General features: G+C 33.5%; 1 protein-coding gene across 1 annotated transcript in view; it reads right to left on the bottom strand.

Moving 5' to 3' along the window:
• LOC140434466 (uncharacterized) overlaps positions 1 to 18,793 on the bottom strand; it is a 72,784-nt gene that overhangs the window by 30,337 nt on the left and 23,654 nt on the right. The window contains exons 4-5 of the mRNA XM_072522765.1: positions 8,585 to 8,997; positions 5,333 to 5,437 (exon numbers count right to left, since the gene is read on the bottom strand). Of these exons, the coding sequence (XP_072378866.1) occupies positions 5,333 to 5,437; positions 8,585 to 8,997 (518 nt within the window). The remainder of the gene's footprint in view (positions 1 to 5,332; positions 5,438 to 8,584; positions 8,998 to 18,793) is intronic.

The following is an 18,793-nucleotide window of genomic DNA, read 5'->3' as shown; positions in this document are numbered from 1 at the left end:
TAAAAAAGGTTCGCAGAATTGTGTTGACTATCTGGCGATTGTTATAGAGTTTACGCGGTAAAAAACTTTGCCGAAAAAAAGTGGTACAGTAGGCGGTACTGTAGACTAGCTCGAAGATTCGTACTTTACACTACGATGTTTTCGGTATTTTTAAATTTTAAATACTACTGTTAAAATTGAACAAAGTAATTTCATTATTACTTTTTATTTTTCGATTTTTTTTAAGTTTATTTATTTTAACAGTTATTACATTCGAAAGTACATAAAACCGCCGTTAGTTATAGATTTTAATAAAATTAAACAAATATACATGTTATATAACGTCTTCAACCTCCTCGACGAGTAAATGGACTCTTCCACCTATTTCGTGTTGCTAATTTCGTAATAAAATATGCATTACTAATTGAGAATTTTTTAAATACGTAGTATTTATATTGAACAATTGCAATTTAGCTTTCTTCATTCTTTTTTCTTTATTTCTTTTAATTTTTCTTTATGTTATTATTAATGTCTTTATGGTTGATTCTGTTAGAACATAATGACGGTATTAGCTTTTTGTTTCGATACAGGGTAGCGGCAAGCCGCTTATACGTATTTCGACCTCTCTAGGTCTCATCAGAGCGGTATATGCCACTGCTCTGAATCGAAACAAAATCTATCCCGTCGTAGGCCAATAATGATCGAAATAGCTATTTACAGACGTAATGTAGGAAATCGTATTATTTCTCTTGTTGTTATTAGATGGCGAAAGATGTTAAGTATACAATATGAAACAGTGCATAAAATTTTCAATGAATATGTATTTTCGGAAATTTTTAGGGTGGCCACTTTTTTGTCGGTCAGTGTAGAAACTAGTTACCGATACATATAGATGTCCCAGATATCGCATTGAAGTATAGATCATCGGTTAAGTATAGAATATTTCCATTTCTTACAGCAAGACAACTACATGAGGAAGATTTCAACGCCCACGCAAAATGGAAGCGATGCTGGGAAACGATAACCGCACCACAAATAGCGATGAAACACAACGAGCGCCTACCAGGTATGGAATTAGGAATTAACCCGCCTTGAGTGGAAGACTCTATCCGTATTAGAATATCATTGGACATAGAACTCGACAAACTATTGAGCACATTGTGATGAAATGTCCGATGTCGGCATAGTCTGGTAGCTTGATCGACTTCTTCCATGCCACAAATGCTGCACTGAAGTGGATTAATGATCTCCACATAAAATTATAATTATGATCACTCGTTCCTATCTCTGCGGTAGAATTTTATATATTCTACATCTGTTTTGATCTGTAATATTTGCTTTAATATATACACTCCTGGTCAAAAAAATTCTGACACTTGCATTTTGTATGTTTTTTAAAATTCTGTAGGCGTTGAGTAGGTTAAAAGGGAGGCAGTACACATTAATAATAGAAATCGTTTATTTAAAATACTAAAAAAGTAATAATAGGACAAATAACTAACAGAAAATAAAGTAACAAGTAACGCAAAAACAATTAACATCGTTCCAAAATTTGAACAAAAAAAATTTTAATCGCCCACAGTTGGCTGTTCTTTAGGTTAAGTATTAGGTATTATCTCCCTTACATCTTCCGAGGATTTCAGTACGCCTAGGGATACTTGCAATAAGTTGCTGAATCTGTTCTTGCGATATATTTTCCCATTCTTTATTCGACGCTCTTTTCAACTATTGAAATATTTCTGACAATGGTTGCCTCTTTTTAATCATTTTTCCTAAAATGTGTTATAAATATTCTAATATTCTAATGGATTCATGTCAAGACTACAAGCTGGCCAATCCAAAACGGAAACTCGGACAGTATTTAAATAGTCCATGACGATTTGCGTAGTATGTGGAAGCGCATTATCATGTATAAATAAGAAATTATCCCCAACGAAAGGGGCATAGGGGACAACATTGTCCTCCAGATACTGTCTTTTGTATATGTCTGCTGTTAGAGTTTCACGTTCAATGAAAATTAATTCGGTGCTTCCGTTGGAAGAAATAGTCGCTCATGTCATAAAACCTCCGCCACCAAACAGCGTTTTGGGTGAAACACAGCAAGGTGCACATCATTCTCCGGGTCCCTTCATACACGTTCGCATCCATCTGGAGATTGTAAGCAAAAACGGGACTCATCAAAAAATATTACAACATTCCATTGCTGAACAGTACAGTCTCTGTGATCATTCGTAAATCTCAATGTCATTAGCTCAATGAGCTGCTGTTAATTTAGGGCAAGCTACTGGCTTATGAGAACGAAAACCACATTCATGTAGGACTCTTCTTACAGTTCGTGCAGAAATATGAGTTTCTAGAGCTTCTAACAAACAACTAGCGAGAACATTTGACGTTAAAGAGGGGTTCCGTAATGCGAAAATCTTAAAAAATGTTCATCACGCTGGTCTCTGCATCTTTTTTTGCCTGATCCTGGTCTTCTAGTGTATTTCCCAGTTTGACGACACTTCGTAAAAGCATCATGGACTTCTTCTTCTTAAAGTGCCCTCTCCTCAATGGAGGTTGGCTACTACAATTTTAAACTCTTCTCTATCTCCAGCTGTTCTTATTAGCTGTTCAAAATTTAGCCCTGTCCATTGTCGGATGTTTCTGAGCCACGATAGTCTTTTCCTTCCTAGGCCTCTCTTTCCCTCGATTTTTCCTTTCACTATAAGTTTGGCATATTGGTACTTATTATTTCTCAGTATGTGGCCTAGGTATGATGTTTTTTTAACTTTTACTGTGTTAAAAAGTTCTCTTTCCTTGCCTATTCTATGCAGCACTTCTTCGTTTGAGGTATACGATGTTCATGAAATTTTGAGTATTCTCCGGTAGATCCTCATTTCAAAGGCCTCCAATTTATTTACGGTTGATGTTTTAAGGGTCCACGTTTCAACTGCATATAGAAGAGTCGACCAGACGTAGCATTTTGATAAACGTAGTCGAATTTCGAGTTTTATTCGAAAATCACAAAGCAGTTTTTTTATTTTTTCGAAAGATTTTCTGGCCTGTTCTATTCTCGATCTTATTTCTAGATCAGGATTTAGGCTTCTATCGATCCAACATCCCAGGTACTTAAATCTATTGACCTGTTCTAAAATGTGCCCATTTATTGTGCAAGGTTGAGGTACGTTTTGGTTTTTTCGGATTGACATCACTTTGGTTTTTTTAATGTTTATTTTCGTACCAAATTGCTCACAGGTCGAGTTGGTCTTGTCGATGAGTCGTTGTAGACCTAAGTCGGAATCCGCAATTAACACTGTATCATCGGCGTATCTGATACTGTTGATATTTACGCCATTCACCTTGACTCCATCCTTGGAATCCTCCAATGCTTCTTTAAATAGAAACTCGGAGTAAAGATTAAACAGCAGAGGCGACAGAACACATCCTTGTCTAACTCCCCTCCTAATTTTTACTTCTGCGGATGTGGAACCTTCGATCTTAACTCTGGTGTTTTGGTTCCAGTACAAGTTTTTTAAGAATTTGATGTCTTTTCCATATATACCGACTTCTTGCAAACGTTCTAATAGTAGGTCGTGTCTTACGCAGTAAGTTAGTTTCGCACTTTCTATAGATACGATTATGTACGATTTTTAGTAGGACTTTTACTGCATGACTCATAAGGCTTATCAGACGGAACTCATTGCAGTGTTGTGGGTTTGGCTTTTTTGGTAGTGGGATGAATATTGACTCCAGCCAATCTTGGGGTATTTTACCTGTATCATAAATGCGATTGAATAAAAGGACAAATATTTCGATATTTTCTTCGCTGATTAATTTTAACGTTTCTGGGTATATTCCGTCTGGACCTGGGCTTTTATTTGTTTTAAGATGATTAATTGCATTTATGATTTCAGATTTCAGAATTGTTGGCCCTTCGTTGTTATTTTCCAATCTTGGTTCTTCTCGTATGTCATGAAAAAGAATTTTAATATAGTTTTCCCATTCTTTCAGTTTATCTTCCGTTGATTCTAGCAGTTTGTCATCCGTGTTCAGCATGGTGTGAAAAGTCGTTCTCTTGGTAGTCGATGTAAACTCTTTTACCTTTTTATGTAAATTAAAAAAATCGTGCCTTTGTTGTAGTTCTTCTATTTCCACGCATTTTGTTTCCAGTCATTTCTCTTTTGCTTCGGTTATTTTTTTTTTCGAATTATTCTATTTAGTCTTTTGTATTCTCCGTCCTTGTCATTTTTTCCTTTAGATTCTCTTCGTTTGTTCATTAATTGTAAAATCTCTTCTGTCATCCATTCCTGTTTGTTATTTCTAGGTGTTACTTTTAGATGTTTTTCCGTTACATTGTTCATTTGTTCATGGACACATGATGGCAAAAGCATCATTGAAAATATGCAAATGGTTTGCAATATAACGTTTACTTCGACCATCTTCATGTAAATCCACAACTTTTGCATTATTTTCGGGAGTCATACTAACACGATTTCATTTTTTTGCCAAATGTCAAAATTTTGGTTCTATGGCGACGCGATCATTTAAAAACAATAAAAGAACTATTTTTATTCTTACGAATGAACGTTTTTTTATTATTATTATATAATTCCTCCACATTAAAATCACTACATACTGACAAATTAAAAAAACATACAAAATACAAGTGTCCAGACTTTTTTGATCAGAAGTGTATTTATATTTATGTTTGTAATGTATAATTATTTATAATTATATTGTCCATGTACGCCATGCCCTAAATAAATAAACAAAATAAAACTGCAACGTCTTAGTCTTTCTTTCCTTAAAAATGTATTACACTTGGAAAAACCTTATAAGGTGCACGTTAGTTCAAAAGACGAGTTAGGAGAGGGTGTAAAAGCAACTATTTTATTGAATCTCAAGATAGAAACATTTTTTGTTTAATCTTAATCACATTGTTTAAGCAATATATCACATACGGTTAACGATATCTTGTTAATGAGTATAACGATTATGCAGAAGAAATGTATAAGAAATCAGTAGTGATCTCTTATAAATGAAAGTAATATTATTATTCTCCTATGTATTTTCAGTACCTACTACTTTGTGGAATGAAGGCCTGTGCCTTAAACAAGGCAAAATATAAGGAAAGATAAGTGATGGAAAAATACACATGTTTGGTTAAATTACTAAAGAATGTGGTAGAAATTCATTTCCGTAGAACTATTTAGAACTGCAGTGTCAAAAGCAAAAGTAGCCATGATGATTACCAACCTGCTTACAGGAGATAGTACTTAAAGAAAAATTTCACAAGAAAATAATTTAAAAAAATAAAAATTCATGAATAAAAATCTTTAATTTCTAATAAAATTAAATGATAATAATTTACCTGAATTTGGTCCTTTAATCCATGAATAACGCTATTTAATTCGTGGACACACTTATCATGATTTGATCTCTTGTCCTCAAGTTTTTTTTGCAAATCTACGATAACCTATTAACAAAACACATAATTACCTTATTTACAAAACAACCAAATAGTATTTAACAAAAAAGGGTATATTAAACACATTGATATAAAACCTTGATCTTAACTAGTTATCTATTGAGTATCGTTTAAATAAATACTCTAAAGATAGATATACTGCACTTCTCACACAACTTTCTCATTATCAACTACAATTTTTTTTGAATTCTACTCATCAAGGTAGTATCTGGAAAGGTTCGGAAAATGATGTTCGTCAAATGATCATCCCTCATTTGTATAACTCGCCAACTTTATTGTATTATACAATGGATAATAAACAATGCTTAAAAAGAATGGCTTTATCACTGCTATTTCTTATTGAAATGCATCCTTCGTCATTAGTATACTCCGTTCGGCTCGCGGAGATAAGAATACGGCCGAGGCAAGAAGGCCCTGCCTGTAGTAAGAGGCGACTAATGAGTAGGAATCGAGAGGTGGAGAGCCGTTGCCTGAGGTGTCGGGTTTGTAGAAACGCACTCGAGACGTTTAGGCGTCACGGTTACCGGTCTATATTCTTAGTATCTGAGACGAGACTCTCGAGGACCACTCTACTCTCATTCCAAGAGAACCAGGCGAGGTTGAACGAGCTGGGCCCGTACACACCTCTTTTGACTTTACACCACCAATCGGGGTGTCGGTAGAGGTGGAAATTATGCGCATGCGTACGTGTCGTGCCACCTTCATTTTGGTGTCGGTCGTGTCGGACTCGTAGGGGCAGTGGAGTCGCTAACGGTCGTATGCGGAAAGGCCAGGTAGACCAGGGTCCTGTCAAGTTTTTATTTGGAGGGCACAAAGCATTCGCAATGTCATTAGTATATCAACTATTTATTAACAGGAACAGTAAATGAAATTATGGTATCCAATCAACGTATCAAATCCCTGGATTATGGTCAGAACAAAACCAAATATACTCGAAATTAATACCATTTTTATTGTTTCCTTAACCAGTTTTAGCAGAGAAGTTGAAAACGTTGAATAGTTTCAATATCTCGAAAATATGAATATTAAATTCGGCTATCCTCTTCCAATACACGTAGTTCCTGTGATGAAATCACTCAAAAACTGAAAGTGAACTGAAATGATAGGAAGTACCTCTGTTCGATCTATACAAGCTGAAAAAGAGGTGCATCTACGAAAAAGGCCAAGACTTTTTATGACCGAAAACGAAACGAACGGTTAAGGGCTAAGGAGGGTCCGTCCATGCATTACGATCGACTGAAAAAATGTTAATCTTCCAAATATTACCACTAACGATGTGTACTATCGTAGGCAGCTCTCAATGTTCAGCTTTAATATTCACGTTTAGTCGAATCGTGACAGCATTTTCTACACATACCCGGAAATCGTTTCTAAAAAAAAGGGCATGATATATGATAAGTCAGAGGTGAGACATCTTCACATTTTTTGTAACGGAGCGGGGGTCAAAACAAAAATTATACGATTGTAGGTTTCATTCAATACATATGTTGTAAATGTTGTAAGAAGGTTGGACTGCATAGAAATAACCTACTCTATTCGTAGGCATTCCTACCTCGAATGCAATAAGAATATGGGTGTGATCAATTTAGATAAGAGATGGAAACACCACAAGACTGGATTGGCAATATTCGTAATTCATTAAGATTCTTTCAAGAAAATTGCAGTAAAGCAGAAACATGTACGCAAATGGAAACAATTTTTCGAAAAGCGTTACAAGAAACAATGCCTGTTTGGTACTCAAAACATGAAAGGTAATCTTGTAAAATCCATCCAGCGTAAGTCTGTGAGAATTCGAGTTAACTACAATGGTGTTAGGTTAAGAAAACTCGACAGTGTGCCCAAGATAATCATCTTACTCAGAAAGGTTTGTTCCTACTTCCTGAACAATCATATTCAAAATGTTTACCAGTAAGTAATGAAAAATACGACATAGAGCATTTGTCTAAATTATGTGACACGAAAGCAGCTAAATGTCTTTGTAATGTTCCCCACGTCTAAAAAAACCAATACCATTTGAGTTTTAAACGTTTATAAATTATTGTATGCATGAAATTCTGTTTTATCTGTAATGATTTCTAAATATGATTTACAACAATATTAGGGAAAAATTACTTTAAATGTGAATTTAATTTTAAAATCTTTGTAATAATTAACCAACAAACTTTTTTATGAAAAAAACATATATTTAATATCAACGCGTTTGAACAGAACTTTGGAGATACGTTTATACTATCAGATTACTTTATTATAACTAATAAGTTATAACAAAAAAACATAACTATGAGTTGTTATGCCATATTAACAAGTTAACTGCTTCATTTAAATATAATAGCAATTACTTGTTCTTTATCTTGGTAAAAGGACATGCCTGAATCAAAGATAATGAGGTAGTGGATGAAACAGCAAAACATTCAATAAATTTAAATGAAATAGAAAATTTAATAATCTCCAGCAAAATACAATCCAGATTTGCATAAAAAATTAAAAAGGAAATGGAAAACTATTTGGCTCAAGTTTATACAATCCGCAACTTCCGCAAAACATCACACATATTTATATTTGATTATTACTTTATACTAAGTTTCAACACCAAAAATTAATGATAATACAGTTCTTTAAAGAGTCTGAAATAAATATTTAATATGAAATCGTTATCTTTTTAATTTTGTGGCAAAAAGTTTACCCAAGGCCATCCCCTCCTTCTTTACTGTATATACTGTAAATACTGTAAAAATTCGGTAATAACTAATAAAGAACTTAGGAAGTAGGAAATTAACTTATCAAACTAGCAGCATTAAATTTTTGTGTGGATTTTCATAATTTATAACAAAGTTCTAACAGAATAATATCTCCGATGTTGAGTTTAAAAAATACTGACAATATTATTCTTGTGTAGTATTTTCAAAATTAAAAGAATTTACAAGTTGTTTAGTTTAATTTTTTTCACACACTAAAAAATAGATAAGCAATTAGAAAAAAAGTTACTAATTTAAGAAGTTATTTTCAGAAGCAGAGTGGGAAATTTACTTAAAATTGGACAGTTCCCGCAGTAGATGACACAACACTGCTCAAACAGAAGGAACCTTAACTTTTTTAACTAAATATAGCACCACTTTAAATCTCAAGATAAAATACCTGATTTGCATCTTTCGTTAGTTTTTCCTGAGCTTTTAGACTTTCTTCTAGTTCTTCAATTTTGCCGTCCGAACCAATGTGAGTCTTATCGTTAAGTAGTTTTTGCCAATTTCTTACTATTTCTCTAATTTTGCCTTCGTGCTCTATCAGAACGATATCTAAATGGCTTTTTAACTGAGTTCCTTCTCTTTTCAAAGCTTCTATTTGATCAGTTAAATCCCCGGCGTCTATTTCTGATTTAAGCACACTGTCTAATAGCTCTATAATATTATTTCTTCGATCTAGTAAGTTTTTACAAATTTCCGTCAAAGTTTTGGGAATATTTTCGATTGAAGTTTGCATTCCAAAAACAACTTCCGCTGGGACACTCTCCCCTGCTCCTGCTTCAATATCTTTTGGAGTTTCTGGAATCCCTGTAAAAAATAATATTAAATTCTCGATTTCAAATAACTAACTCTATTTATCTTTGCTAAAAAATTAAACTTTACAATGTGTCGCAGTAAGTTGAAACTATAAATATACTCAGATGCAAAAAAAACGCAACGTAGAAAATTTTGGTCAAGTTCAATGTTTTTAAATTTTTTTATTTTTAACCCTATTTTGATAATTTTTTTAGCACACTGTGTATAAATTTATACATTTTAATTCGGTATAGTCAGTTTTTTGATAAAATTTTATATTTGACTTATTGTACAGGGTTAATTAAAACGTGGTTATCCTAATTTTGAAACCTCCTGTGTAATAATTTCGTTTGCGGATTTTCGTAAAACCTTATTTTTCGGTTGCAACCATGTCTCCTAAGAATTGTGTTTTTTGTTTCATGTCAAACTATGTCTTGGTTCATTTTTTAGAGGCAAATGAATTTGCCACCCACAATTTATGACTGTTTTAATTATGATTATTTTGGAGGTATTTTGTAATACGACGAGGTGGTTTTGGTGACTGTTATCATTATGTCATATTGACACTTACATTTTGTTTACCTATGATTGATCATGGTTCTTGGTGTCGAAGATTGTGCGAACGCCGTTGCTCTGGTTGAAGATGGGCGAAATTACGAATATGTGGCTAGAGTACTACACACTCATCGCTCTACCAACCAAAGGGGAGTGGAACGTTTTATATGACTGGAACAAACAAACCGGGAAACTAGCGGGAAGTGGAACGAAGCGCAAAACTACCGCTTTAGATGATGGTTTTATATGAGTCAACGCTTTGCAGGATCGTCATTAAACAGCGGTGCAAACAAGAAATCAGCTTCAAGACGTTCAAAGCAATATGTAAGTGTATTTACAGTTCGTCGAAGATTACATGAATTTGATTTGCAAAGTTGCAGACCAGCAACTGGGCCCAAATTACTTCCACGGCAGAGAGTGGCTAGACTACAATTTTCCAGGGAACATTTTCATTGGAATTTAGGACAATGGAGTAATGTTCTTTTTACAGATGAGTCGAGATACTGTCTTCACTCATCAGATGGGAGAGAACGAGTATGGCGTAGAACTGGAGAGAGATATGCGGAGTACGCTTTTAGTAATCGCGTTAGCCATGGAGGAGGTTTGGTGATGGTATGGGCAGGAATATTCCGAGAGGCGCACACTGAATTATTATTTATTGAGGGTTCGTTAACTGCACACCGGTATATTGAGGAAATTTTAGCGAATCACGTAGTACCCTTTTCTTAATATATCGGCGATGATTTTCTATTAATGCAAGATAATGCGCGACCCCACTATGCAATGTGTATCACGCAATATTTAGAGGAAATGGTATTAATAAAACTGGCCAGCGTGTTCGCCAGATCTGAACCCAATAGAGTACGTTTGGGACAGGCTTGGTAGAAATATTAGAGGTCGCGAAGACGCACCAGCCTCAATTAACGAACTTCGCTTATCTCTAGAAGAGGAATGGCAAAACATCCAGCAAGATGATATTCGCAACCTCATGGGGAAGGCAATACAAAGTATTAAGTTATTTTTTAGGTATTTAGGTAGGATATTAAGTAGTTTTTCTTTTTATTTGCGTACTTAGGTTAAGTTACATTTAAGTTGTTTGTTTTATGTTTTGGTATTTGTTATGATTGTTTATTAAAATCAAGATCATGTCGTTGCTTTTAATCATTATTTAAATACAGTGCTTCTGGGATGTCGATATGACATTCCTTTAATATCAGTCACCAAAGCCCCCATCGTCGTATTACAAATTAATACAAAAGATAATGGTAGTAATAGGAAAAGTCGAAAATTGTGGGTGGCAGTCATTTCGCTCCTAAAAATGAACCATTCCATATTTTCACATGAAACTAAAAACATAATACTTAGAAGACATGGTTGCAACCGAAAAGTACGGTTTTAAGAAACTCCGTTAAAGGAATTATTCCACAGGATGTTTCAAAGTTAGGATAAAAAACCACCTTTCGATTAACCCCGTATAATAAGTCAAAGACAAAATTTTATTAACCCTTAACTGGTGACGTGCTATCAAAATGACCTTAAAATCCCCACTTACTCTAAATTTGTACGGTCGACGGTCGACACTCTCAGTACCTTACAGTCTAGTCATCGAAAGTGCATAGCATAAATTTGTTGCATTTTCGAGCGATATATTTTGAATTACCACGTGTAGAAAATCACAATACGTCAAATTGACGGCATATCACAATTCACGTAACTATTTCAATAAATTGTGCAATATAAAAATGGCCAGTTCACGCAAGAAAATAAAAGTGAGTGATGAAGATTTTAGTAATATTGCATTACAATGGTATAACGAATGTGACAGTGACTTGATAATTCTTAGGATAACATATTGGATAAAACTTTTATACCTAGTGAGCACGAAACAGATAGTGAGCAAAAAGGCGATAACGACAGCAGTGAAGTTTTGTTACCTTCTGAAGAAACAAGTACTACACCTGAAAGCAAGGATGAAGGTAATAACTATAAAAAATATTTTTATGGTAAAAATAGATTTAAGTGGTCAAGCGTTCCTCCAACAAAAAATGTACGGACTGCTGTACATAACATAATCAAGATTCCCACTGCAATTCGTTTACCCGAAAATAATTGTAAGTACATATATTATTTGAAAGATAATTATCTGAAAATATAGTTACTATAATACTAGAGTGGACCAATCAGAAATTATCTAGTCTAAGGAGCAAGTATGCAAATGATAAGAGGTCAGAATTAGCTGATGTAGACACAGTTGAGTTTAGAGCTTTCTTAGGATTGCTGTTATACTCATCAATATTTAAATCGAATCACGAAGATGTCGACTCATTCTTTGCTACAAACGGAACTGGCTGAGATATCTTCCGTTCTGTAATGTCGAAGAAAAGATTCTTGACCATTTTAGGTTCTCTGAGATTTGACAATCCTTTTACACGCGATGAAAGAAAGAAGACTGATCCATGTGCTGCTATTTCTGATGGTTTTTACATGTTTATACAGAACTGTCAGGAGCTATACTCTATTGGTACCACTGGATGCATCGATGAAATGCTTATTGGATTTAGAGGGAGATGTAAATTCAAGATCTACATGCCACAAAAGCCTGCAAAATATGGAATTAAAGTAATGGATCTAAGTGATGCCTGAACCAGTTATTTGTTTAATGTCCATATATATGGAGGAAAAAATAACGATGGAGTAGGCCTGGATGATCAAGAAAAAAAACTAAATGTTCCAACTCAATCTGTTCTCCGATTATGCAAGCCTATTTATAAGACAAACAGGAACATTACCGCCGATAACTAGTTTTCCTCTATAGAACTAGTGGATATCCTAAAGATGAAAGGTTTGGCATACGTAGGTACGTTGAAAAAAAAAAATAAAAAGGAAATTTCACCAACGTTCCTTCCAATGGTTTCCAGAAAAGTTGACGAATCTCTTTATGGGTTAACTAAAGAACTAACGCTTCCTTCTCATGTGCCAAAGCGAAACAAGGCGGTTATACTTGTTTCATCGATGCGCCACAGTGAAAGTATTGACGGTGATTCTGGAAAGCCTGAAATTATTGCATTTTATAACGCGACAAAGAGTGGAGTAAGATGCTCTGGATGAAAAATGCAGCAAATATTCGAGCAGTCGCCGTACACGTAGATGGACAATGTCAATATTTTACAAAGTTGTCGACATAGCTTCTACAAAGGCATATATTGTGTATTGTTCGGCAAATTCTGAAGAGAAAATAACTCGATTCCAATTTATCAAAAGTTTAGCTTATGATTTAGTAACACCGCTGCTTACCAGAAGACTAGCCAACACACGAATTCCTAGAGAAATTCGAATGAATATTAGTAGGATACTTCAGGTTCCAGTTCCGGTTGTGGAAACAGTGAACGAAAAGTTGCCAAATAGAAAAACCTGCCTTATATGCCCGCCAAGCCTAAAAAAAGAATTGCTTATGCGTGTGTTGAAGACAAGAGACCAACTTGTTTGGACTGTTTAAAAAAAAATTGTAATACTTGTTACAGTCTACGCTAAGTATCGTATGCTTTTATTTATTCCATACCTATTTTTGCCTAAGTTTACCCGTTGGATTTTTCTAAGTAAAGCAAAGAAGTGATTAAATGAATGTAAATGAACTATCCTTTTGAATGTTTTGTAATGAAATATATTGTTTTTTGAGAAAATTTTAGTAAAACGTTTAATTAGTGAATCTTTGTTTTTTTTTTTGTTGACGCTATACTCTGGCTTATCTAAATAAATACTTAAATCAGTAGCAACAATTTTTTTAAGAGAATGACACTTTACGAGGTGTATTTAAGCGTTAGTAATTAAAAAAAAAACTATTCGCAATTTCCTAATATTAATTTAAAAAAAAAACTGAAATACTTTGAATTTGACCAAAATTTTCTCCGTTGCGTTTTTTTCGGTCTGAGTATATATGGAAAACTTTTAATATTGTTAATTTTGGGAAAAAACATATTCCTTATAAAATGCAACAGTAAGACAAAAAATTAGTTTGGTCGAATACGATGTGTATCGAAAAATAATAATTTTGCCCAACAGCTAATAATTATCAAAATAAAAAAAAATAGGAAAATTAATCACTACGTCCAAAGTTAAAATTAAATCCATGCATATGAAATAATTAGGTACTTTTTCTTATTAAAGTGTACATTTACAATAACAATTTTTTAGACATTGTTTGCTTCGAATATAATATCCATTTATCATGTTATTAATGACTTATGTGTGTATATATCGAGAGTTTTGGCTTCGAACTATGTTCGTTAGCCACAGATCATATTAATCAGATATTACTTACTGACTTAAAATTAAATGTATTGTAATATTTTTTGAGATTGGGTATGAGATTTTTAATAGGTCATTTGTCCCAGCATAAATCACATGTAAACCAATGTTACTATATGTAATAACAACTTTAGAGACTATGTCGTCCATTTTTATCGGCACAGATGAGTCACAGGTAAGATAAACTTACCACTCAAGCGGAGCGGGGACGTTTTGACCAAACATATTTGTACGGCATTTATAATTTAGAAGGTAATACAAAATTATGCCTTCAACCTAATGCCGTACAAAAATATTGGTACCAGGAGCAGGGAAAAAAATTTTACTTTCGGAAAACTTTTTCCACATTTTCGGAAATTTTACACAGTAAGGCCACTTTTGAGGAATTATTTTGTTAGCTGCACTTTTATGTTTTTTTTGCTGCATAAAGGTCATCAATAGAGCTACTGCTGGGACGTTCTAATTTCTTAATAACTGTCTTGAGCTCAAAAGACAACAATTTACAACTGCCATAGGAATAAAAAACGACGGTAATATTTCTTCTTCTAATTGGGATTCTGTTTATATACAGTGAACGGCTAAATTATGGAATATTATCATTATTTCTAGAACCGTCGAGTTTTTCGGGAAATCCCGAAACAGGTCGATTTTTGTTATAAAATACCCATCTTATAACGTATATGGAGTAGGGATGACGTCACCGGTGTGGGTGTAGTGACATAACCGTTAATTTTTTTAAATATAAATTGGTATAATGCGACACCTCATTTGAAGGAGAATTTAATTTTCTATTTAACAACATTACATTTTTAACTAAAATATTTTTTATGGGTACAAAAACAATTTTTTTTATTTAAATTCAACTAAATTACAACTAATGATTTGATTAATAATGTACTTTAAAGTAACCAAATTATGCATAATTATTTTAAATTAAATGTTCGAAATGCCATCCATCGGTTTCTTGACAATATGCGAATCTACGGACACATTCATCAAGTACATTGCGGATGACTTCTGGAGTAATTAGACTTATTTCGTGCCTAATTCTATCTTTCAAGTCCTGTAAGTTTTGGGGTCTATTGACATAAACTTTTGATTTTATGTTACCCTACAGGAAAAAGTCTAGAGGTGTTAGACCTGGCGACTTTGCTGGCCACTCTATAAAACTTGATCCACCAATGAATGGTGGAAAAGCAATGATTTAAAAATTGACGTACTTCACGTGCGTAATGCGAAGGGGTTCCATCTTGTAGAAACCAGATATTTTCACTAGGTAAATTTGGATTATTGGCATTTGGATACATGTTAGCAAGGACAGGTATAAATTGATTTCTCAAAAAAGTTCGTTCTCCTGTTAGATTTTCTTCAAAGAAAAAAGGGCCAATGATTCTGTCATTAATGATCACTGGCCATACATTTACTTTCTGAGGATATTGCGTGTATGACTCAGTAATCCAATGTGGGTTTTCTTGACTCCAATATCTGCAATTTTGACGATTCATGGTACCACGTATAAAAAATGTGGCTTCATCGGAAAAAAGGATTTGATTGATGAAATGTGGATTGCGGATACATAAATCCTGCATAATTTCAGAAAATTGAAGCCGGCGATCGGGATCGTCGTCGTTTAATTCCTGATGTAGTTGAATTTTGTAGGGGTGGTATTTTTCTTTTTTTAAAATACGTAATACCGATCGTTGGAAAACTCCAGCATATTCACCCATTTGTGTTGAACTACTGTGAGGATTGTCATGTACATATAATAAAATATCAAGTTTTACATTGTCTTCAATTTTAGGACGTCCAGCGTTTGGAATATGTTTAACGTGCCCAGTCTCTAGAAATTTTCGGACTATTTTACTTACTGTTGATTGGCTGATGGGTCTGTCTGGATATTTTGCATTGAATAAATTGCATACCTCTTTTTGTGTCCATTATTATTTTTACTTATTTTTGCTTTTTTAAGTATTTACTTCAGAAAGTCATGGCAGGAACCGATGGATGGCATTTTGAACATTTAATTTAAAATATTTGTTATGCATAATTTGGTTACCTTAAAGTACATTATGAATTAAATCATTAGTTGTAATTTAGTTGAATTTAAATTAAAAAAATTGTTTTTGTACCCTTTAAAAAATAGGTAAATTTGGATTATTGGCATATGGATACATGTTAGCAAGGACAGGTATAAATTGATTTCTCAAAAAAGTTCGTTCTCCTGTTAGATTTTCTTCAAAGAAAAAAGGGCCAATGATTCTGTCATTAATGATCACTGGCCATACATTTACTTTCTGAGGATATTGCGTGTATGACTCAGTAATCCAATGTGGGTTTTCTTGACTCCAATATCTGCAATTTTGACGATTCATGGTACCACGTATAAAAAATGTGGCTTCATCGGAAAAAAGGATTTGATTGATGAAATGTGGATTGCGGATACATAAATCCTGCATAATTTCAGAAAATTGAAGCCGGCGATCGGGATCGTCGTCGTTTAATTCCTGATGTAGTTGAATTTTGTAGGGGTGGTATTTTTCTTTTTTTAAAATACGTAATACCGATCGTTGGAAAACTCCAGCATATTCACCCATTTGTGTTGAACTACTGTGAGGATTGTCATGTACATATAATAAAATATCAAGTTTTACATTGTCTTCAATTTTAGGACGTCCAGCGTTTGGAATATGTTTAACGTGCCCAGTCTCTAGAAATTTTCGGACTATTTTACTTACTGTTGATTGGCTGATGGGTCTGTCTGGATATTTTGCATTGAATAAATTGCATACCTCTTTTTGTGTCCATTATTATTTTTACTTATTTTTGCTTTTTTAAGTATTTACTTCAGAAAGTCATGGCAGGAACCGATGGATGGCATTTTGAACATTTAATTTAAATTATTTGTTATGCATAATTTGGTTACCTTAAAGTACATTATGAATTAAATCATTAGTTGTAATTTAGTTGAATTTAAATTAAAAAAAATTGTTTTTGTACCCTTTAAAAAATATTTTAGTTAAAAATGTAATGTCGTTAAATAGATAATTAAATTCTCCTTCAAATGAGGTATCGCGTTATACCAATTTCTATTTAAAACAATTAACGGTTATGTCACTACACCCACACCGGTGACGTCATCCCTACTCCATGTACGTTATAAGATGGGTATTTTATAATAAAAATCGAATTGTTTCGGGATTGTCCTCAAAACTCGACGGTTCTCGAAATAATGATAATATTCCATAATTTAGCCGTTTACTGTAGATACCCATTAGTTAATTCATGGGTGTATCATAAGTGAATTCATAAGATCTACTCCGCCCATGAATTTATTGTAAGTTTGAATTTCTGTGGGGCACTAAACATATACAGTATCATTTCTTGTTTTATCACTTCTTCTAATTGTATTAAAAGGTTTGGCAGAGGAAAAGTTGAAAATAAGCAATACTGCACGAGAGTCGTGCCATTTAATTATTCTGCAAGGTTCATAATCAGTTTTCAACTCTAGTTCCGGAAACGATTCGCATTTACTTGTTTTCAGGATTTTGTCTGACAATAAAGGACACCTATTAAGATGGTTTGAGCGGACTCTTCCTAAAAAATATATTTTCTTTTGAACTAGCTCATTCAAAAGAGGTATTGATGAAAACCAATTGTGGATATAAAGAAGGTGATTGTGTTGTTAAATGCTTCTAAAGAGTGATACAACAATATTACCGCTGGAACTAATATCAGTGTATCCTGGAGTAGGCGATTTTTCCAATATATATTTCAAGATCGTATACTGCAGTCAGCCAACACATAAATTTTGTAGTCCCATTTGTGTGGCTTTTTTAATATGTACTGTTTTAGGCTGAAATGACCCTTGAAAAAAACCATTTGCTCATCGACCACGACCATCTGTTTCTTTGAAATATTTCGAAACTTTTCTCCCAAATGTTCTACTAAGGGTCTAATTTTATATAGTTTATCTAAGTTTGACGGATCAATTTTGGTATTATTGGAGAAATGTATATGTTTTTTTATTGTTTTTTATCTATATCGACTCATTATTTTACGAACTAAAGTAACGTCAAATTGAAAACTCGAATATAAACGAATTTTTGGTAGTTTGGTCAAAGGCTATATGCCTTTGACCCAAATATTGAACAAATATTGAACGTATAAATTGTTACAGCTCTTTTATTGTCAATCCCAGAAGTTTATTGGGATTTGTTTGAATAGCATATAAATTTGATTTGTAAGTAATCAAATTGAGTAAGTTATCGTCGAAGAAATTTTTAAAATAATCTACTTTTGATAGGGTGTAGTTCCACATTGGAGTAACACTTAATTATTGTTTTTTCTGTAATATCATTATAGTCATTCTTATTGCAAGTACATTGTTCATTTATTATTTTTTGACCACCATCACTAAGGTCTTTCTCATTTCAGAACCAGAGTCCTCTTCTATTACCCATTCATCAGTTTCATTTTGAGAATCAGAAACACTTACATCTCTATCACTTGGTATGTCTATGGCTTGATGCCATTTACGTCCATAAAAAACAGCTGGATCCATTTTGAAGTATTTTAGTTACATATCTCTAAACACCGAACGTAACGAAATCGTAACGTGTACAATACGTGTTCAGTCTTCAATTTACGACTGTTTATAGTGATAAGTATAAACATGAACTATCCATATAGTACACAGTACTTTTTAGCTCTTATCTATTTTACAGATTCCTTCCCGGAAAACATTAACTGATTTTTTAGACATCAAAATTATAGTTCTCTGTTAATATCAGTCAACTTATATCAGTAACTTTCGGCATCGATAAGATTAGGTTAATAGTTTGCCTACAAATTGCTTTTAATTGAAACCAAAAGTTTCAACCTATTATCTATTCAAATCAGTGATACAACTGACAGTTACTTATGGTCCAGTACTTTGATGGTTAACGAT

This window comes from Diabrotica undecimpunctata, chromosome 1 (assembly GCF_040954645.1).
Source record: "Diabrotica undecimpunctata isolate CICGRU chromosome 1, icDiaUnde3, whole genome shotgun sequence".
NCBI classification, from domain to species: domain Eukaryota; kingdom Metazoa; phylum Arthropoda; class Insecta; order Coleoptera; family Chrysomelidae; genus Diabrotica; species Diabrotica undecimpunctata.
The sequence above is the reverse complement of the archived record's forward strand: the minus strand, read 5'-3'. Positions and strand labels throughout refer to the sequence as shown.